This window comes from Ambystoma mexicanum, chromosome 6q (genome assembly GCF_040938575.1).
Source record: "Ambystoma mexicanum isolate Mex_15411 chromosome 6q, UKY_AmexF1_1, whole genome shotgun sequence".
In the NCBI taxonomy this organism is placed as follows: Eukaryota; Metazoa; Chordata; class Amphibia; order Caudata; family Ambystomatidae; genus Ambystoma; species Ambystoma mexicanum.
Window position 1 is genome coordinate 1,615,093,451 of NC_090937.1, and position 23,049 is coordinate 1,615,116,499.

Genomic DNA, 23,049 nt, shown 5'->3' on the forward strand with positions numbered 1-23,049 from the left:
AATGGATCGCCCGACTGACGCAACAGTTAAGCATCAATAGACGGAAAACCTGATAACTGTCTCACACTTTTTATAAACGCATGGAAGGCATGGCAGCCTATTTTCTTCGATTAATTTGCCAGCTATTCAAAACATGTTTACTTTTTGTCCTAAAAGAACACTGCCCCTATTATATCAGTAACTATTTACATTGACTGTACACTCTGTTTCTTTCATATTAAAAATGAGTCCTTTCCAAATATTCACATAGCAAAACTTTAGTTTTTCATATCCTAAACACTTGGCTCTCTTTTCACTGCCGATGGGTTTCTCTTGATGTTTCAGATTATTCCTCACTGGAGCTGCTGAAGCTGTGACCTTCCTTGCTTAGTTCTGAGGATGAAAGGCAGTTTAGAACCCCCACGATGGTGACAAATTGTCACAAGTAGCCCTTGTGCCAACAATTGGGAATTCCTGTTTTCACCATCTTGGAATGATCCCATTGTCCTAAATGCCAAGGTTAAGGAAAGCAACCAAATACCAATGCCCACTTCAGACATACCATACACAACTACCTATTCTATTCTAAAGATTTTTTATATTGCCACAGCACGACCGCAGGCCTCGGGGCGCTCACAAAACGTACAACAGAAAACAATCCGGTAGGAACACCAAACTATTCTTCCAAGCAATTGAGTGATCCAGTCTAAGTGACAATGGTAAAATGTCCCACATGGTTGGAGCCCAGGAATCAAAGCTGATTCCTCCAAACCTCTTCAAGAAATAGCGTGGCAGAAACCGAAGGTCATCCTTATTTGAATGTAGAGGGCGCCTGATTGGTGCTCTGTTAATTTGTGAACTGAGATACGGAGGGGCATTACCAGCCACACATTTGTATACCACACTAGAGACTTCAAAGTGAATTCTCTGTTGAATGGGTTGCCAGTGTAGCTTCCAACGGCCCCCAGAAATATGTGCCCTCCTGTCCATGACACAAACTGCATGGACTGCCCCATTCTGATTCACTTGAAGCTTTTTAATGTTGGCCTGGTATGTTCCAACCAAGAGACTATTACAATAGTCTAGTTTTGTGTTAATTGTTGCAGCTGCAATTAGTGTTCTGTTCTTTTCTGATAGGTAGGGATGAATCTGCCATAGTGAGTTTGTCATACAAGCACAGGAAGAACTCAAATAAGAGACATGCTTTTTGAAGGTTAATTGGGGGTTGAAATAAACCCCTAACGTTTTAAAATGTTTGAGACCTGAATCATGTTTCCTGCAATAATAAAAGCATTGTATTGGGGATCAAGATTTTTCAATTTAGCATTGGTACCCAAAATCAGAATTAGTTTTTTTTTCATTTACAGCAAGTGCGTTTCTGGCCATCCATATTTTGATGGTCCCAAAAACCTCACTTACCCTTGCTAAATCTTCTAAATATGACCCTGACAACTCAAGGACTATCTGGGTGTCGTCCGCCTAATTTCCAAACCTGACACTCAGGCCGTCCAAAGGTTGCACAGTGGTCTCTAATACACATTGTACAGCAAAGGAGACGCACATGAGCCCTGCGGAACACCCGAGTTCAGTGGAACCTGCTTTGATTGGAAATCATCCCTAGCCACTCTTGCCATCCTTGTTCCAAGGAAGGATTTAAACCAGTTTGCAGCAAGCTTTGAGCATTTGCCAGTATTAATCAACCTGTCCGCCAACATCTCGTGGTACACCAAATCAAATACGGCGGACAGGTTGAGCAGCAACAGCAGTGCTACACCACCCGTGTCAATAATCTGGGTTATATTGGACTTCAGATCAAGTAGTGCAATCTCTGTACCATACTTTGCCCGAAAGCCTCATTGTCCTACGGCCAGGATTCCCTGTTGTTCAATGAAACTCTGATACTGGCTACAGGCCACTTTATCAATAACTTCCAGAAGGTAAGGAACATTCGTTATTGGTCTGTAACTAGCAGGGTCCTTGGGATAGAGGTTATCCTGTTTTAGCAAGGGGGGGATATCCAAGCTTCCTCAAGACATTCTGAATCATAACCTTCCTGGAAAGAACGTTTTATGAAGACCGTGACCCAAGGAACAAAAGATGGTAGAAACTCTTTAAACGGTGCCGCCAGAAGAGCATCTCGCTTGCATGAAGTGGGTTTCATTGTGTGTCCTATCTCGGGGACCTCTCTATCTGAGACTTGTTTGAAAGTAAATGAAGAATCGTCTGGATTTGGTTCTACCCCAAGAGCAGTGGTTACAATTTCAGATTCTGATATGTTATTAATGCAGTCTGCAATACATGCTCAATGCTGATTGAATTTCTGTGTAAATTTGGACTCCTGTAAAAACTTGACTATCTCTCTATAGTTTGACTTGGCTCCCCTAATTCGTTCATCAAGTTTGATCTCCTTTGCCTTGAAGAAAACCACTGCTTTGTTTGCTTCCTTTTTTAACCTTAAGCGTAGGGGTGCCAGAGTTTCAAACACTCTGTTGGTAATAGTACGAAACTGGTTAGTGAGGGATTCAAGAGAAATATTTTCTTTAAGGGAAATTAATTGAGGAGTAACAATGGACTTGATGGCCTCATATGTGGCTTCCCGGGTACTTCTAGAAAGAAAGGATTTAACCCATACTTGACTACTTTTCGTTAATACATTTGGAAGTTGAATCTCGAATATCAGGGAAGAATGATCAGACCATATGCACTTTTGAATAATGATTAATGTAATGGGCTGTTTTTATGTTAAAATCCAGTCAAGAATATTCCCTCCACAATGTGTGGCTACTTTTAGCTGTTTCAATCCCAGACTATCCAGGAGATTCAGCAATGTGCTGGCAACTTGATCTGATTGGTCATGTACCCACACGTTAAAGTCTCCCACGATAATGAATGGTGTGCTAAGCTTTATGATAGATCCCAGAAAGGCCATTAGTTGTTCTTCAAAAATAGAGGTTGCTATTGGTGGGGCTATAGTGTGGTTGTAGAGTTTAATCCCATTTTCACCAGCATGGCTTCACAAGAATCCAATGCTGGTGAGGTATATATAAAAATGTTAAAATGGTCTCTGAATATTATTTCCACACCACCTCCTCTCTGACCCACACGGTCTGAATGCAAAATCTTATACCCAAACGGGGTTGCAATTTGTGCAGCTTGTAGACTTGCTTCCTGCAGCCATGTCTCTGTTATAAAGGCAAAATCAAGCTTTGAATCGCATATAAAATCTAATAGTTCCGTAGCATGACATACAAGCGATCGCGTATTCAGTGGGACTGTTCTTAATGTCAATTTAGAGTTACATAATGGTATATGACTTCCAGATACAGTCATGGATCAGTGGTATTTGATAAACTAGTTTTAATTTCTGGGATTCCGCCCGGAATAAGACTCCCTTGATTAGGCCCCAGTACCAAGGGGTCTAGCTGGACTACGTCTTTGTGGATCAGTGTCTCTTCAAGAGCGCAATCAGCTGTAGCTGCCTCTTTTCCAGCCTTTCGTTTCCATTGGATCTTAGAAATCATATCCATGCAGGACATTTTGAATAATCTGCTTAATGCCCAATTTCTGTTTCCTGAAACTAAAGCTTTCTAGAAGCAAGAGGTTCCCGTACTACTCACCATGCACGAACCAGCACAAACCTGCTCCGACGCTGACGTGCCTGAACTTGTAATAAAAGGTTGCAAAGACTACAAGATACAAGGGAACCATAGTTCTAATTGCAGTTCTGGTGCGTAGAACCCAGATGCAACGCAGTACAATAGATCTTTAAAAATCAAATTTTGGACATTTTTAAAAAGGTTTCCTAAAATCTATTAAACACACTAAGAGGTTAAAATTAGCTGTGCAAAATGAAAAGTAAGCGAGTCGAAGTGGTCAGTGCCTTTTGAATAGTCAAACAGGCACTGATGCACCCGCGCTGACGACACCTGAGCTTGTAGTAGAAACCCCTCACATAGTTGTATTTCCTGGGCATGGACCCGACAACTACAGCTGTATTTTCCCTTGCATAGTTCTATATAATGTAATGGGAGTGTAATTTATATAACTCTTAAAATCCTTGTGGACCTCAGTGTTTCAAGATGGAGATTACAAGTGCCATCTACACTCAGATGTGGACCTTATGCAGGTTTATACGTTCTATTTTTCAGTTTTCTTTGGTTGGACTGGCTCTCCTGAAGAGAACTAAAAGGATATTGAGAAGCATTTGAGTTAAAGTGATGAAAACTAAGGTAGCAAATTACTTCTTTGTAAATATTGGGAGCTTTATTCTCTTAGAAATGTTGGATTATCTCGAGGACTGATGAGCAGCCACTGGATTGGAAAAGTTAATAGGATAAAAAGTTGATTTGTCAACTAGGGGCAGGATTTGGAGATCTACAAAGTATGGGCGGTTAACAATGTGAATAGGACACCAGCAAAGGTACAACATTTCCCATGACTGTGATTTGAATCATTTTGAAAAGACAGTAATCATCTCTCTGAAAGAAGATTGAGTCCAGGTTCTTAAATATTTAAGATGGCTTTGAGCGAGACTGATAGAACGGGCACAATTTATTGAACATAAATTTGCTAATTAAGGTGCCATTGGAGTTGGCAGATTGTTGAGGGGAGTTGATATAAACATTTGGAATCCATATAACAAATCGCTTTATTTTCTCTCACACAAATCCTAAACTCAATTAGTTATTAAGAGTACATCACAACAGATAACGGAATTTGAGGTTCTCATTTGCATTTTGTGGGATGCCGAGGAGTGTTGAGAGTTACATTATAATGATGGGGAAACGGCTGGAGAGTGTTGCTGTTATTTGCTACCTGAACTGCAGTAGATTCATTGGTACTTTTTTGCTGGTCAATAGACTGCTATGGAGATTAGGTGCTGCTGCATTTCTGGTTACTTGAATTTTAACCTCATATCTGTCGGGAGGGTAGAAGCTGATTAGGACCTTAACGGTACCTGGAAGGAATGTGGTGACGTAAACCATGATAGCTTAGGTGGCACCAAGCAGGAGAGGCACATTGGAAAATAGTCCAACAGTCAAAACCTAGACGGGGTACGCTGCACAGTTACTGTTGAGGGCTGCTTAGCATAAATGGCTAAGTAATCTTTGGTCATAATCCTACTTCCTTCCCTTCATCCATAGTAGTATTTGGCTGGGGTGTTGCTAGGTCTGGAAAAGATCAGGGGCTAAGCTAATGTCGGGACTTGCGGATTTCTGGGCTGGCTAGCATTTTGGTTGTAGCACCTTAGCATCTATCCAGGGCAACAACCAAAAGACCAGGGGCTATAGCCCCGTCAGCAACCCCACCCACCCCCCAGCAACACCTCTGGTATTTGGAAGTAAGTCCCAGAATGGGAGAAATATCCCAGTTCCTTAAGCCTTAGTGGCTCCTCTACTGCACCTGTTGTCCCCCAACGGAAACAAACGTTGACGAATCCAGCCCTTTATCTCTGCATGTGGGGCTAAATGTCTTTGCATAATGTGTACATTTGCTTGCACACTTGCAGATACTTCCAAGATCTCTGATGCTTCGGTCCCTATGCCATATTCAAGGCATGTTCAGAATTCCACCCACTCCCCATTTGTGTGTGTGATACACACCGTGCGAGATGAATCAAGCACTGCTGCGTACCATCATCACCACTAATATTCCAACCTCTCACGAGTTGTATACGTTCCCTTTTAAAGGAAGAGTGTAAGTAAAACTTAAAACTGGCTAATAGATTCTCACTGGGCTCTAGTGAAGAAAAAACATCATTTTAGTTCTCCTTTGGACAATATTCTTTCTTTCATATCGGACCTGCAATTTCAAACTTAAGAGTAGATTCTTTTAAGTGTCTTTGGCAGCAATAAGTGCCTAAATTGCATCTGAATCCGAGTGGCTTTCTTTCTAAAATGCTGTAGTAAATCATAATTTTGATGAGTTGCTCTTTTGTATCCCCTAGTTTAACGGTCCAATCCAGTTGGGCATCTTAGTTTTGTCGTCAGTGTTGCATCATAATCAGTTTGATTGGATACCTTCAAGTGAGTTGAAAATTGTGTTTTAGATGACATGTGTTGATTACTTCAACTGCAAAGCGAGCAAGCTGCCATCACTCTGTCCATCATAGGCTTATTGCCAGCTTCCACAATGTCCCTGTAGTGGGTCACAGAGTTTGAGGGGTGCTTTACTCATAGAAAATCGATATGAGGCCTGGATACTAACGGGTATCTCAGATATTGCATTGAAGGAAAGCGAGAACAAACTTTGGCTGCACAGTTGGAGATATTTCTTCAATTTGAGCCAGCAAGACATTCTACAGATCAACGGCGTGCCTTTCTGATGCTTGAGCAAACACCTTAACAAAGACTTTTGCTGGTTGAAAATGTCTTCCAGAATTCTATGTACACAGATATAAAAGGATATGCAAAATGATATAAAGACTGCGCAGAGCATGCATGTATTTATTTTTAATTTTAATTTTAGAGAAATATCGAAATAATGTTTCATAGTTGGCTAGATATGGACACTTAAAAATTATTGGAAATTGGAGCCGAAGTGAGAAATTGAGAAATCTGTAAATACACAACACTGAAGCAAGACGGTTTAGCTTCATTAATTTATGGAAAGAGTCAGCACGACTGTATAATGCTCATTTCACTTGGCACAGTAATTAATCTCAAGTGGGTGGATGTTAACAAATCAGATTATTTATTGGTTCTGAGTATGCCAACATTCTAAGGGTTGTTCACTTGAATCTCCTCTCACCTCTTAGAGGAATAGTACAGGTAAGAAGAGAAGACTGGGGAAAGTCTTGAGAAGAGAGATAGGCCCATGTCCAAGATTGAAATAACTAACTTGGTTTTCTTGTTCGGGTCGTCGACCCTGCAGATCTCAGTTTCAAAATGAAAGAAGAGAATCTTTGATTTTTGTAATAAACTTCCACTTTCCCTTCTTGGTGGTTGCTGGTTCAGCTGTAAATAAAAGGGAGCTTAATTAGAAACACTTCGGGTCTGTCTGCAGGTTTCAGCAGATTCTGTGGATCTTGACCAGTGGGATCTGACAGTGTTTTAATAGTTCATTTGGGTTCACCTATCCACCTTGCTCTAGATCCCATCATGTTTTCATTGGCCCTCTTCTGGTGCTCTGAACACTCTCTGTAATCAGAATGTATGAATTAATTTGTGTCCTTCATTTAACAGCTATGTGTGGTGCTACTTCTCCTGTAAAGTAGGCCTTTCGTGGTTCAATAATGCTCTATAACTAATTCAATACATCAGTAGGGAATCTAATATACCTCGAGGAGTAATATCAAATCTTGTATCCAGTTAAATTGCTGTATGAAAGTGTTGTGTACCATCAGTACAAAATATTCCGCAAAACATTTATTTGGGAAATTGATCATAAATGGTATACACAAAAAATCCTGATTAGATCAATACAGAGACAGGCTATTACAACAAAATATTCCATTGTACATAAATTGTGTAGACGACAAAATGTTATCACAGTACACTTCAATGATCTTAATTGCCAACAGTTCATGCCTGTGTGTCGGGGTCTCCTTGAAACTCACCCAAAAATTGCAAAACTAGTTAAAAAGGAGTGCTATGCTGGTGCAAGAAGTAACAGTTTAATTCAGGGTGCAGACGCTCCTGGGACAGCTATATTCAAATAGATTGCGTAACAGAACTACATGAAAAGGTGGTGTGAAAGTATGCCCCTCAATCTAGAACTTTTATACAAAGTAAAATAAGTAGCATTCGTGATTGTGCGACATGAAAAAATGCCCCACAAAAAGCTGCTTGGTGCTCACACTTTGAACCCTTATGGAAAAGAATACATTATGTACAATAATTTGTTCCATGAACATTCCCACAACGCCCTCAATTACAATATGTGACGTCACAGTCCAACCCTAATTCCCACAGCACAAAGTTAGTTCATTGAAACATTTGAGACAACCAGCAGAACTTTAATCAACTACCCTGGTTGCCTCATTTCCGTTCACATGAGAAGCGCTTACAACCATGTCATTGTCAGAGCCTTGAGCCACGGACGTACTGCTACTCAAATGTTGCAAATCGGGGGCACTGTAACCTTTTCCCAAAGAAAATGTACTGCAGGGCAATTTGAAACTGCTGTGGATCTTTTGTGCTCCATTAGAAAATTGTATTTTGCAAGTGAATTTTGAATTATAAAATGGTCATGCATTCATTACTTGCTGGAGGAACCCATGGGCTCTAATCTATGACCTTGAAAAATAACAACCTTTGAACACTTCTTTCAGTACTGGCCTGGGATGGCAGACTCTGCACTAAGTCAACTATCACAGCGGCTTTTGTCCACACACAAAAGGCTAACGCATGTTTTTGGCAAAAGCAAGCTTTTATGGCCTATTTACCACACTTCATCCTACCACTAAGTTTGATACCTGTGCCCCTGTATTTATGGATTTGTTGTATTATGGATTTTATTTCACACAAGTATTAGAATGCCCCCCATCCCCTTTTACAGTGTTACTCTTGCAGCTGATAAGTGGGTTATTATACCGTGTTGAACTTTTCCCTGGATTATACTTGTACAAAGTTCACATGTGTATATATAATAGACCAACATGTTTCTGTCATTCTGAATAATCTTTGGACATTCATCAGGGAATATATTTATGCGCATTTCTGTCTTTTTTGTTCTGTGAAACAATACAGTTCTTGTTTTAAACAATACAAGATTCCAGATACTATAGGACAATTTGTCCTGTTTTCTTTTATTTGTTGGGTGATAAACTCATGGATGCACTCCAATGTAGAGTTGCTGTGAAAAAAACACAAATGGTGCTAATTAACTATGGAACCACGAAAGGGCATGGGATGTAAACAATCCAGTGCAGCCAAAAGGTAAAACAATACCTCCATAATTTATATGCAAGTTGGCTCCTTGTATTAGCTTAATCTCCATTCTTTACTCAAGTGTCTCAACGTAATCCTACTAATATAACGAAGGGATTTAATTATAGGATATGGGCCTTAAGTGCAGACACCTTGCGGAAGGCACTCATTACCTTGTTCTTGGAAGTGAACACAGATCAAAAGCTTAGCTTCAGCAGGCATCAGTAGTGGGTGTATTTTCTTTCATAAAATGGACGGCATCTGAAAAAAACAACCCAATGGTTTTTTATACTCTGCCTTATTTCCTGGCATGTTCATTTGTCTGAGGGTCTCCTATGATCTTCCTTCAAAAGGCCTTCATAGTAATTTGCCAAGACTGCGCCAGTGAACTTTAAGTGGCCAGTTCTGCTTGCTATCTTCAGAGCTGCCACCTGGTCTGCTCTGAATTATTTTTGTAAGCATCAAGTCAAAATCGAGCTCTACAAAGGGCCCTATTTTTTGGCTAGTCCCTTAACTTTGGCTTAGACGTTGGCCCAGAGGTCTCAGTTGCCTCCCCCTTACTATGTTTTAGTCCATAGCTCTAATTCCTCCAGACATCATAGCTGCTGGCAGATCTCGGTCTATGTAGGTCTTTTGCCTCATATACATTGGGAAGATAATGGGTTGGCAGTTGGGCTGCAATCGGAGCATTGCATGATTCTGACTTCAGGCCCTGTTATATGCAAAGTTGTTCCAGACACTGCTCATGTTAGGAGTCGCCATCAAGTGTTTAGGAATAGGGTTGTTAAATTACAAAGCTTACTAAGATTAATGGCTGAAAGTAGCTTTACAAAAGATGAAGAGGTAGTTCTCGGGAGGTGCTGTAATGCTGGGCAATGAGCTTAGGTCGAGTTGGATAAAATTTCCAGTGAAGTGATATAAGAGCATAATGCTTTAAGATGCCAATGCAATGTGTTTCGGAATCATGGGGTGCTTCAGGATTCATACTAATATATTTCACATTTGGAAGGAAAAGCCGGCTCATGGGCTTAATTTAAAACCAAGTTTGAGCAATTAAAACATTAATGCTATCCTTTCCAGACCTGTCACACCACGTTCATCTTCCTCATGAGCAAAGCCTGGCCGGTATTATACAGCGTCACACTGCCACACACTTATTTAATCTTTTTCTCGTTTTCACTATAAGTATTCTTTCCCCTTTATGAATGTTTAGCACTGTTCCCTTCTGTAGTCTTCTTTCAAATGCCTTCATTTTGTCTGAATCGCTCATTTAATGTGTTTTTTTTAATGTTCACTGAATGATAAATTTCATCTGCCCCTCTTGTCAGTTCTGTGCTCTTTCTCACTCCGTTTCCCATGCTCTATGCCCTGTGGGTCTCTCTCCAATTGGAGAGAAAAGGTGGAAGGTAAATTGCCTCCCACCCATCCCTGCTTTTGGTCAGTGTCCAAGGTGTGAACTGCTATTCCTCTGTCTGCCTCTCTCCCACAGCTCCGGAATCCCTGATGCAGGCCCTGGAGGACTTGGACTATTTGGCTGCTCTTGACGATGATGGGAACCTATCGGAGGTCGGGATTATCATGTCGGAATTCCCCCTGGATCCTCAGCTGGCCAAGGCCCTCATCGCTTCCTGCGAGTTTGACTGTGTGAACGAGATGCTGACAATCGCTGCCATGCTAACCGGTATACAGCACTTTGTTTCTGGAACTCTTGGCGACCCTGCCTTCTTGTGCATACGTATTCCATTAGCGGCATAAAGGGATGTTTTTCATGATCTGCAATTGCTAATCCCTCTACTCACATTTGTAATATAGCACCTTCATGAGGCAGGACATGTTTTAAAGGTCTTGACCGAATACTATGCAGTGACCCTGGGACACCACATCCAAAAAATGCCCACTTGCAGCTCTTGTTCTGCAGTTTAAATCTTGACCAACTACAAGATCAATTTTATAGGTCAGTGATTATTGGATCCCTGTCCAATCTTCTATACCATTGGTGTGTTAGATCTTTGCATTAATCTACCATCTGGTAGGACCGAGCAGCTTCATACAAAGTCAGTTCCTGCTGTTGTAGTTGCTTGGATACCAGAGGTTGGATTTGACAACCCTTGGGGGTAATTAATGATTTACAATTCCTTTGGTTGGCTGTGTCACCCCGTGAGGCTGTGCAATGTCTTATTTGGATTAGTTTTCTTATTTGCACAAGGATGTGTTTGTATTCTCCATAATTTCAGTCTTGCTTCTTTTCTAAATCCTCCCTCCATTCTGTAGCTTCTCAATGTTTTGTGACCCCACCCTCACGATCCGAAGAGGCTGCCATTACCCACCGTAGAGTTCTGCTGCATCCGGACGGAGATCACTTCACACTGATCAACGTTTTCCATGCCTTCAAGCAACGTAAGTAAAACCTTAAACCACTGGAACATGGGTAGAAACATTCAGGTGCTGAGAAGAGTTTGAAATAAGTAGCTTTAAAGACTAAGAGTTGAGGTAAGCATCTAAAGGCAAGCTGGCAGATGTCACATTGTGCAGTACTATGAGAGTGGCTGCATATAGTATGTTTGAAAGAAAGAAGAGTCCAGCTCCCAAGATCGACTTGAATCTGGGCTGCAGTGATTGGAAGTTAACCAAATAGCCACTTACGTGATTTAGATTTGGAAGGTGGATCAACATTGCTACTAACAGATCATTTCCTCCCACAGATTCCTGAGTGCCTAATGCACACACCATTAACCTGTCTCCTTGTTTACCAGACGGTTTGTTGAATCGTCAACACTTTTGTTTCTTAGACCTGTGTCATGTCCACTCATAAAATCTCAGGCTTCGTTCCCTGCAATGATTGTAAGAGCTGCATGTCTATCTGGGATCCTCACTGGTGCTATGTTTGGTGCTTGATGCCGGATCGACACTGAGGAATGCAGCTATTGTCGGTCAATGAATTCAAAGGCACATTTAAGGAAAGGGAGCCATGGTCTTAACGGCATTGCACAAGGCAAAATCATCAGAATGCCTCCCCCCCAAAAGCCCAGTTTGTGCCACATAACAGTGTTTTTGGAGGCGTGCGGCTTATTCTCTCCAATCTTCCATATCCCGTTTTTCACTATGGAGGGTGTGAAAGTTTGATCGACCATGATTTTGACAGATCCTTATTAGGCAAAGAGGATTTGGTAACCTGCCAGCTCCTACATAGTGTGGACTTGTGTCCTGGGTGGCAGGGGCAATCCTCAACCTGAATCTGGCCGGCTTCAACATTCATGCTAAATGCAAAGGTACAAGGACTGAGTTTTATTTAATGATGGTCGTCCAGGAGACTTGCTGCCAAATTGATTTATGCCTGCAGATGGAGCAAGTTTTTCACCTGGGGTGAAGAAAGCCGCATGGATTGTTGTCACTTTCTATTGATGGCCTAAACATTTGCACAGTGAAGGGCTAGGTAGTGACTACCTCTCTGTGCAAGGGTACGCCTGAAAAGTTTGTTCTTCTCCATATGTACTAGTCTGCAATTTCTGAAAAGGGTTGGCCAATGTTTTTACACAACCATAGTTCTATTGGATATATACGACGAGAACCGAACTGTAATGCAATCTTAAACTCCCCACCTTTTTTACTGCTAATATTTTCATTAATAGGTATAGTTTTAATCTGCTGTGAATTTACGTTTCCTTAGAAACCAAAATACGTGGTTGTTTTCCTGCTGAAGCCATTTGTTAAGGACTTAAGAGAGTGGCTAAAACAGAGCACTGATTCTGTGAGATTTTGATTTCTGATGTGAACTCACTCAACATTATTCATAAAGCTGTGTTAATCGATTCATGTAATGATTTTGATTTTTTTCGCATGTGTTACATACCCTGCTCATGTTGCAGGACCATCTGTTTGCATCAATGCCTCTTATGGTCATTGATGTCACCCTTTGGACCAAGCATGCCTGTATGGAGTATAAACTGCCGATGTGTATAGCACTCATTTAACCATCCTTGTTGGCATAATTATATGTTACTGGAACGCCTTCATATATCCGTCCTAGCGGCACAAGTGCTTTGTGACATCTCAGACCAAAACAATGGACTTGCAAATTTTAATGAACACATGATGGCCACTTTTAATAGTTCTGTTTCACTGATCGCCAAAACATGAACGGAATTCTCTCATAAGAGTAGAGAGTGGCTCCCAAAGAACATCCAGCTCCTGCAGCGCTCATTCAAAACCCTAGAGAGGAAATGGGAATATGCCTGTGCTTGGAATGTAAAAGCTGAGATCATATATATGCCGGTTTATAGTCATAAAATGGAATGACATAATGTTGAAAGTCATTATGTTGAAAAAAAAAATTCGAATTTCTATTTTTGCATGTATTTGTTCGAAATGGGGGTGCCCCCTAACCCCCCCTTATTTTATTATATTTTTTAACCCCTTTTTTCTAATCGTGATAGCCAAAAAAAACATAAATAAAGAAATAACAAATTCAACATTTTTTTTTCGACATTTTTATTTTCGACATTATGACTGTCGACATTATGTTTTCGACTTTATGACTGCACACCATATATGCCAAATTAAGAAAGACTAATTTATGTAATCTAATTGATAACTGTTTGGTAAATGTTGCTTTTTACATATCTTTCCACTACTTCCTTTCAAACCCCAACCCCCCCCCCAACCCCACAACACTACTGCTGGAATTTCTGGATCTTCCGATTGTCATTGAAGGTGAGTGAAGAAGATTTTCAGTCTCCCTGCCCCTCTGCATTCCTTTTTTTGTTTGGGCACTGGTTTTTCTTTTTGGGTTATTAGCACTGCAAAATTCTCCCTTTGTTGTGGCATCTGAGTTTTTCTTATGGCATACACCCACAGTATGGGGAGTGCCACCAGGGGCTGCAAGACACGTTGTCTGTGCTGAGTAAGGTGCATTGAGTTAGCCTATGTTCCTCTGGTACTCAGCGAGAAGTAACGCTTTGCTTATTTGAGCAGTTGATACTTTTTTATTTTTGTTTTACAATATTTTTACTGATGCCAGGTCGTATGCTGCCTCTTTCACAACAATGATGCACTTAAGAGGACCATATACTGAAAATGGCTACTCCTCGTGTTTTACGCCCGGTTCACGATGGTGTAGCCTTAATAGGCCTTCTCTCTGCCTTTCCGGGTGCGGTCGGGTCCTCTTTCTTATCACGCATCCTCTACAATACCTGTGTTAGCAGTCAGGAGATAGGAAGAAGGGCTATCTGCCCCAACTCTGCTTTACTCCAGGGATGTGGGTGTGGCTGTTGCTGCACAGATTCTGGGAGGCTTGCTGCATGCTATTGCCTAGCCACTTCCAGGTTTAAATGCTGCAGAGTCCCTTTTAGGAGGGCTGGCCTAACCACCCGCCTTATTTCTGGATTATAAGGAGGGAGATGGTCCCTGGCAGCTAGTCGACCACTGGACCTAGAAGAGCACCAAACAAGGAGACGCCCGAAGGACGCCAGAAACCTGCATTGGCTCAACAAACACCATGATATTTGGACCTCCACCTTCGACCTGACAGGCCAGACCTTTGGGAGGCACCTCCCTCCCTTTTGTCTGGTGGGCACAGCCCTGCACCATTCTTGTGCCAAAGGAGCTTGCAAGTTTGCAATGCGCCTGAATCAACTGGAATCCGCTTTGCACCCATGCATGGGCTCAAATCTAACATAGTGTTACACCTCACTGCTTGCTCCCTACACATCTGGACCCTCCTATACATCAGGGCAGGCAGAATCAATCAAGTAGGAACGTGCACAAAATCATAGCCATCCATCATGGCGTTGTCATGATCCGCCGACCATGGAAGTTGTGGAATCAATGGAGGAAGGGTTGAGCCGTATTGTCTCATGGCAGAAGCGAATGCAGCATTCTAGTGTTTCCACTTCCTGTTAGTGACGTGTATTTATGCGCGTTGGCAGCTTTCAACAGCGTGTTGCAACCCTCATTGATTTCGGGTTTACACACTGTCAAGTTCTACTCTGCATACTCTTGTGCTCTTTTCCTTCCTTGCCCTCCTCTCCTGTCTTCCTCTGTATCCCTTCCTCCCCTACGTTCCGCTCCTCGGAACGTATCCTTTCCCGTTTGGTTTCACTTTACCTCTCGGGTTTCCGATCCACTTACCGCGCTTCCTGCGGTCATTCTTTGCAGCAAAGGCAGTTCCGCTCCGGACCCTCAGACGTGCCTGGAACCTTCCTCGCTCCGTCTTTCTGTCGGAGCTCCCTACTCTATGTTGGACCGCCTTACTCTTCTACACCTTACCGGGATAAAGATCTCACCGGTGCATGCTGGTCCTTGCAGTCCTCCACAAAGAAGACCACCACTTTTCTACGTCACCGAATCCAGTTAAAACCTCCGGATTCTGCTGACATCGTTCTACATTAACAGGGTTTTTCAGCAAAGCTTTTCCCTGCCTGTGGGGTGGTCTCCCTGGAGGTCCCCACTGCCGAGCAATTGCATCAGGCAGGGTGGCCTCCGGAAGAGCCCATCCTAAATTCTCCAATAAAAAGCCTGCTGCAGCTTGGAGAGAGAGAAGAGACATTCATTCTGACGAATCATCTGAAAACGAACATTCAGGTGAGGAGGAGGAGGAGGCGGGTGAAAGGGAAATTCAAGCATATTCTTAGAGATTGCCCTAAGATGGCTAGCTTAGAACAATACCAAGAACTCGTCAATGCTATACAAGGCATCAATCTAGAAGTGCAATCATTGAAGACCGACAAAGCCGTTCTGAAGGCAGACAATACCAACTTAAGGCAAATAGTACAACGGAGCGACAAGGGTCGAGGAGACTTACCTCCATTATCTTTGCCTTGCGGGAAGTACGATGGTAACCCCAAGCGAATAAAGGAGTTCCTAGACTCTTGCACCATTTATTACACTTTCCGGCAAAAGACTTACGTGTTCGACAGGAATAAATTCCGTTCCCTCATTTCCAATCTAGCGGGAAACGCACTGGCTTGGGCTACTCCGCTGGTTACTAATGCCGACCTAGTACTCAACGATTACGGCTTGTTTGTGCAACGTTTTCGAGCCAGGTTTGAAAGACCTGAAGTGTTGTACACATCCTATGAGACACTCCTTGATACCAGACAGGGCTCTTCAGATGTTCAGACTTATGTATCTACTTTCCAAAGAATCGCCCTCGAGACAGCATGGCCTGATTCGGCTAAGCAGACCCTTTTCAGGAGAGGTCTCCATGATGATATAAAAGATGAGTTGGCTAGAATTGCCAAACCCACTGCTTTCCAGGATTTGGTCTTGTTAGCTCTACAGATTGAATACAGGTTGTCGGAAAGGAGAGCTGAAAAGAGAAAGACCCGTCCTTTCACTCCGGTACCTCCTCATCTCCCTGTGTCCTCAGGAAAGAACACACCAGTATTCCAGACCGATGAACCTATGCAAATGGGAATGACAAGAGGTCCCTTGACTCCAGCAGAAAGAAAACGAAGGAAAGATTTGAATCTCTGCATGTATTGTGGCTCAGAGAAGCATCTCCTGCGGGATTGTCCGGAAGTACCACCCAGGAGATCGGGAAACGAGGGAGGGGTTTCAGCCATAAATCCCTGTGTCTCCAATCCACAAGATATCTCTCAACATTTAATGGTATTTAGAGTGGTATTGGAATGGGAAAAGGTCATGAAGTGGAGTGTCTTGCCATGTTGGATTGTGGCGCGGCAGGTAATTTCATGGACGACGGGTGGGCTAAAAAACACCTTATTCCCAGAAGGAGGAAGTGTCTGTCAATTCCTGTAGAAGGCGTAGGTCACACAAGAAACCCTAGAGATCAAGGTGAAGATGGATATACACCAGGATGAACTTATATTTGATTTGATTCGTGCGGCCCCCTTTCCTGTAATATTAGGGATCCCTTGGCTCAGGAGACATAACCCAAACATAGACTGGGAGACCAACAAGGTGGAATTCAGATCTAAACATTGTTTCCAGTCATGTTTAGGACCTAAAGAGGAACAAACCCATCACGGTGAAGCTGTACAAATAAGCAGCATGAACACCATCCCTCAGGCATATCAAGAGTTCGAGGATGTGTTCACGGATGTTCAACCTCGACTGTTGCCGCCTAATAGACCGGAAGACTGCAAGTTTGAACTAATACCAGGAGCTATAGTTCCATTCGGGAGAATGTTCCCTTTATCCCTCCCAGAAAAGGAAACCCTAAGAGAATATCTATCCACCAATCTAAAGAACGGTCTTATCCAAGAATCGGTCTCTCCAGCTGGGGCCTCATTGTTCTTCATATCCAAAAAGGAAACAACCGAGCTCCGACCCTGCATTGATTTCCGGGGACTGAACAGTCAGACGATTAGAGACAGGTACCCTATGCCCCTTATGAAGGACATCATGGAGGCTGTACAGGAAGCAAGATGGTTCACTAAACTAGACCACAGAGGGGCTTACCATCTGCTTCGGATTCAAAAAGGAGACGAGTGGAAAACGGCGTTCCGGACTCCTCTAGGACATTATGAGTACCGAGTGATGCCCTTCGGGCTTGTAAACGCTCCTGCCCAGTTCCAAAGATTTATGGATAAAGTCTTTTCTGATCTGCTCTTCAATTCAGTGGTGGTTTACTTAGATGATATCTTGATGTACTCAGACACCCTTGAAAGACACCGTGGGCATGTAAAGGAAGTACTCCAAAGACTTCGTCAACATCAGCTATTTGCTAAACCGGAAAAATGCCTTTTTGAAGCCTCAACCGTTCCATATCTGGGTTTCTTGTTATCCGAAGGACGTCTGGAGATGGATCCACGCAAAACTGAAGCCATCACAAATTGGCCTACTCCCAAATCCGTCAAAGATATTCAGAAATTCCTGGGGCTGGCCAATGTTTACCGTAAATTCATTACGAATTTCTCAGATATAGTTTTGCCCATTACCACTCTCCTTAAGAAAGAGACAAAATTTGACTGGGACCAGAAGGCCGAAGAGGCTTTTAGGCAACTAAAAGAGGCATTCGTATCCGCACCAATCCTGAGGCAACCTGACCAATTGTTACCCTTTATAGTGGAAACTGATGCCTCCTATGGGGCTATAGGGGCAGTGCTTTTACAAAGGAAGGAAGATCTGCTGGAACACCCTATTGCCTATTACTCCAGGACTCTCACCTCAAGTGAAAAGAACTATTCAGTTCTTGAAAAGGAATTACTGCCCATCCCGCAAGCTTGCACAGAGTGGAGACATTTACTACAAGGGGCCAGGCATCCTTTCACAGTTCGTACAGACCATAGAAACCTCAGTGTCCTGCAACAGATGGAATGCCGTAACTCACGTCATGCCAGATGGGCATACTTCTTTTCTCAATTCGATTTTGAACTCACTTATCTACCTGGAAAGGAGAATCAGTTAGCAGACGCCCTCTCTAGGAGTCAAGGAGAAGAACCAGGGAAGTATACAGGGCAAGAGCTGATGTTGTCCGGGAAGAGATTCATAGGAGCGGTCAACTCCTTTCTACAGGAAGTATTAGAGGCACAACGAACGGCTTCTTTTGAGGATCCCGCCTTGCTCAAGAAAGGGAATTACTGGTTCAAGGACGACCAACTGTACTTACCGGTTAAGAAACATCAACTAGTAGCTTTGTCTTGGTGTCATGATCTTCCAACGGCAGGACACAAGGGACAAAACGCCACATTAGAGCTAACTAAACGTCACTTTTGGTGGCCAACAATGACCAAAGATACAAAGGACTACGTATCCTTCTGCCCTACATGTGCCCGGAGTAAATATAGCACAGCAAGACACTCCTCCAGCCGGGCCTTGGCAACACTTGTCAATGGACTTCATAGTGGAACTGCCCAACTGCCAAGGTCACACTGCTATTATGGTAGTGGTGGATTCCTTCAGCAAGCTGGCACACTTTTCCTCTCTGACCGGTACCCCCACTGCTTCAGTTACCGTAGAGGTGTTTCTAAAGGATATCGTACGTCTCCATGGTCTACCACTCACAGTTGTGTCCGACAGAGGATCTCAGTTCACCTCAAAGTTCTGGTCTTCAATTTGTAAACAGTTGCAAATACAACGGGTTATGTCATCCGGATTTCACCCGGAGAGTAACGGACAGACCGAGCGCCTTAACGCAACTCTCGAACAATACCTCAGGTGTTTCTACAACCAAGCCCAAGATGATTGGAACAGTCTCTTGCCAATCGCAGAATTCACCTACAATAATACAACACACTCCACGATTGGAATGAGTCCTTTCCGATGTACTTATGGATACAATCCACTAGTCAACCTACAATCCATCAGGTGTTAAACACCTTAAAAGACAGTCACAAGAAAGCCCAGAAATCCTACTTTCCAGTCGTCAAGAGTACAAGAAGTGGGCTGACAAGAAAAGAAGACCGAATCCGGAGTGGCAAGCCGGGACAAAGGTTTGGTTATCGACTAAGTACCTACCCAGATGGGTACACCCTGGGAAGTTTGCTCCAAGATACATTGGGCTTTTTTCCATTGATCAGCGCATAAACCCAGTGGCATTCAAGTTGTCTCTACCACAGTCCCTAAGAAGAATACATCCTGTATTCCATACCTCCCTTTTGAAGGAATATAGACCAGGCCCCTACAACAGACGGATCAAAAGGACACTTCCTTGTACTGAACCAGATAAGGAGTACGAAGTATCTCATGGCAGAAGCGAATGCAGCATTCTAGTGTTTCCACTTTGTGTTAGTGACATGTATTTATGCGCGTCGGCAGCTTTCGACAGCGCGTTGCATCCCTCATTGCTTTCGGGTTTACACACTGTCAAGTTCTACTCTGCATACTCTTGTGCTCTTTTCCTTCCTTGCCCTCCTCTCCTGTCTTCCTCTGTATCCCTTCCTCCCTTACGTTCCGCTCCTCGGAACGTATCCTTTCCCGTTTGGTTTCACTTTACCTCTCGGGTTTCCGATCCACTTACCGGGCTTCCCGCGGTCATTCCTTGCAGCAAAGGCAGTTCTGCTCCGGACCTCAGACGTGCCTGGAACCTTCCTCGCTCCGTCTTTGTCGGAGCTTCCTACTCTGTTGGATCGCCTTACTCTTCTACACCTTACCGGGATAAAAATCTCACCGGTGCATGCTGGTCCTTGCAGTCCTCCACAAAGAAGACCACCACTTTTCTACGTCACCGAATCCAGTTAAAACCTCCGGATTCTGCCAACATCGTTCTACATTAACAGGGTTTTTCAGCAAAGCTTTTCCCTGCCTGTGGGGTGGTCTCCCTGGAGGTCCCCACTGCCGAGCAATTGCATCAGGCAGGGTGGCCTCCGGAAGAGCCCATCCTAAATTCTCCAATAAAAAGCCTGCTGCAGCTTGGAGAGAGAGAAGAGGCATTCCTTCTGATGAATCATCCGAAAACGAACATTCAGGTGAGGAGGAGGAGGAGGAGGCGGGTGAAAGGGAAATTGAAGCATATTCTGAGAGGCGTGCAGCGCTTTAGAGCTCCATTCTACACTCGGTGGAAGCTGCCGTGGAGAATGGCTAATGCAGCACTACATTTGCCATGAGGCTCCGCTTATCATGTGAGCTACACCACCAATGGCGCATTAGAGCCTCATCTCCGGGTTACGTCCGCCTCCGTCTCCTCATTGATTAAAGCAGCTGTAACTCACTGAACGCCGCTTCTGTGTGAAGTTGCAATCCAGCGTTCCGAAGTTCCTTCTTCCTGCCAACATTCTTGTTGTTCGACTTCAATGTACCGAACTCTTGCCTATCCTGACACTTCTGCCTTCTGTTACATTGCCTAAAGTCAGCCCGTGTACTGAACCTTTGCCTGTTTGACAGACTGCTTTTGTCTTCTGTTTTGTACTTAATTGCCAGCCCGTGTACTGAACATCCTGCCTACATAATGGACTCCTTTTGCCCTTCGTTGGGTCTTGTCTAGCGTCAGCCTGTGTTCTGGACTTTTTCCTTCATATCGGACTCTCCTGCTTCTCTACCCTGCTTTGTGAGCCGCTCTGCATAACTCCAACACGGTGAGTCGGCTTCATACTCTCCGGTGTTTTCGGTGGGCTCCTATTAGTCTGCTCTGCTTGCAGTCCTTTTGGACTAGTGATCCTGTGCCTTTTCATTCCATTGTGCCTTCGGGGAGTAACTACTGAACCCTTCTGCATTGGACACAACACTGTTCTCCTCATTCTGCATTGGATTTATTCTCTGTGCTGGGACTGCCTATATATCATCCTCAAGTGCACAGAGGGACGCTCTGCAGATTGTGCACCTACCCGTATCTAGTGCGCTCCTCGTGCCGCCCGAGGCTAGTACTCTCACTAACGTTCCTGTTAGTTATTTTTCACAGTAATTGTTCTTTACCTTGAAGGTAAATCCAATCAACTAGTGGTATGAAATATTCCTCTTCTTATAATCCCCACCTGGCTGTTTGAAAAGTATCCACAACCTCTTTCTGCACTTATAGGAAGAATCTTGTGTGTGTCCTCTTTGACAAGCTAGAAAGTTTTTCAGGTATTGTTTCTTCGTGTTTTGGGAAATGTGGATGTTCATTCTCAACTAGTTGCTTATTGCCTGTTCTTTCCTTTCAACTGGGTCCGTGGCGGTGCGTTCTCCCCGCTCTTTTAGGTGATTGGTCTCTTTGCCTGTTTTTGCATACAGCAAAGAGGCATAATTATAGAAAATAGCTTTTTCCCCTCATAGAGAGGAGGCTCGGGTGGAGGCTCCAACCAGAGCTCTTCAATCACCAACCCAGGGAAACGCAGACGTGGTCTCCTGCCTCGCTCATTCACCGTCCAGTGAGTAACGCATAGAGGCTGGAATCTACAAGGGCATCCTCTGCATTCTGGTGCAATGCTGTAACACTGCTGTGCTGACCTTCAACAGAAGAGGAACCCACCAGTAACCCGAAGTCCAACCACTGAGCTGCACAAGGCCCGCTGACCCTGTGCGGGATCAATCCAAGAAGTGCATCTGTCAAGTCATTCATGAGTCTCTGCTTAATTGTCGGACTGATCCAGGGTGACTCCACTCTAATTTAAAGGAATGGTTCGCCCAAAAATTTTTATTGCCCAAAAAGATGGGCAATAATAAAACAATTATACTCGTACTTTTTTTTTTTTAAAGTTCCTATGTAAAATTTTGAGCAATTCAAGCTCAAAAATTGGAAAAGCAAGCACATGGGCGCATCCATTTTGTGAAATGTATGCCCGCCTGTGCTGGCTTTTGCGGCACTAATGAAGGAAAAGCCAGCCAGCTGTAGTAAACAAAAGCTACCACTGGGTGGCTGTTCCTTCGTTGGTGCCGGGACTCGGAGGACGCGGACCGGAGACTACAGGCAGAAAAGCTGCAGCTGAATCTCGGTAAGTGCTATTCATTTATTTTTTTAAATAAGCACTAGCTGCGTTTTATTTCTACGTTTTCCGGGCTGGAGGAGCCCGGAAAACATAGAAATAAAACCACCGCTTTAAAAACGTATTTATGTTTGCGGTAGCTTTTGAAGCTACCGCAAACATAAATACAACGTTATTGTGTTTGAAAACGCTGCGGTTTTGCCTCTGAGCCTGAGAAACCTAGAAATTAAAACCGCAGCGTTTACAAACACAACCGCGTTGTGTTTCTGACTAAATCTGCTTTCCCATTTGGGGCTCTCGGGCTCCCCCGAGAGCCCCAAATGGGAAAGCAGATTTAGGCAGAAACACTACAATATTTAGCATTTCCCATTTGGGGCTCTCGGGCCCCCCATGGGGAGCCCGAGAGCCCCAAATGGGAAATCGGCTGTAGGCAGAAACACTGCGGCATGTAAACACAACCGCGTTGTGTTGCTGCCTGCCTTGGCTTTCACTTTGGGTCTCCGGTGCTCCCCTGGGGGAGCACCGGAGACCCAAAGTGATAGCCACGGCAGGCAGAAACACAACGCGGTTGTGTTTGAAAACACTGCGGTTTTTCTTTATAAGTTTCTCAGGCTCCTCCGGCTCGGAGAAACTTAGAAAGAAAAACCGCAGCGTTTTCAAACACATTAACGTTGTATTTGTGTTTGCGGTCGCTTCAAAGGCGACCGCAAACATAAATACAATGTTTTTAAAGCTCCTCCAGCCCGGAAAACTTAGAAAAAAAAATCCAGCTATTGCTTACTTTAAAAAAATAAATAAATAGCACTTACCGAGATGCAGCTGCAGCTTTTCTGCCTGTAGTCTCCGGTCTGCGTCCTCCGAGTCCCGGGACCAATGAAGGAAAAGCCACCAAGTGGTAG

At 43.6% G+C, this 23,049-nt stretch overlaps 1 protein-coding gene across 2 annotated transcripts in view; it reads left to right on the forward strand.

Moving 5' to 3' along the window:
- The window catches only part of DQX1 (DEAQ-box RNA dependent ATPase 1), a 512,398-nt gene that overhangs the window by 371,724 nt on the left and 117,625 nt on the right, over positions 1 to 23,049 (forward strand). For both annotated transcript variants that reach the window (XM_069632365.1, XM_069632366.1), the window contains exons 8-9: positions 10,339 to 10,530; positions 11,121 to 11,246. In XM_069632365.1, coding sequence (XP_069488466.1) covers positions 10,339 to 10,530; positions 11,121 to 11,246 — 318 coding nt within the window. The remainder of the gene's footprint in view (positions 1 to 10,338; positions 10,531 to 11,120; positions 11,247 to 23,049) is intronic.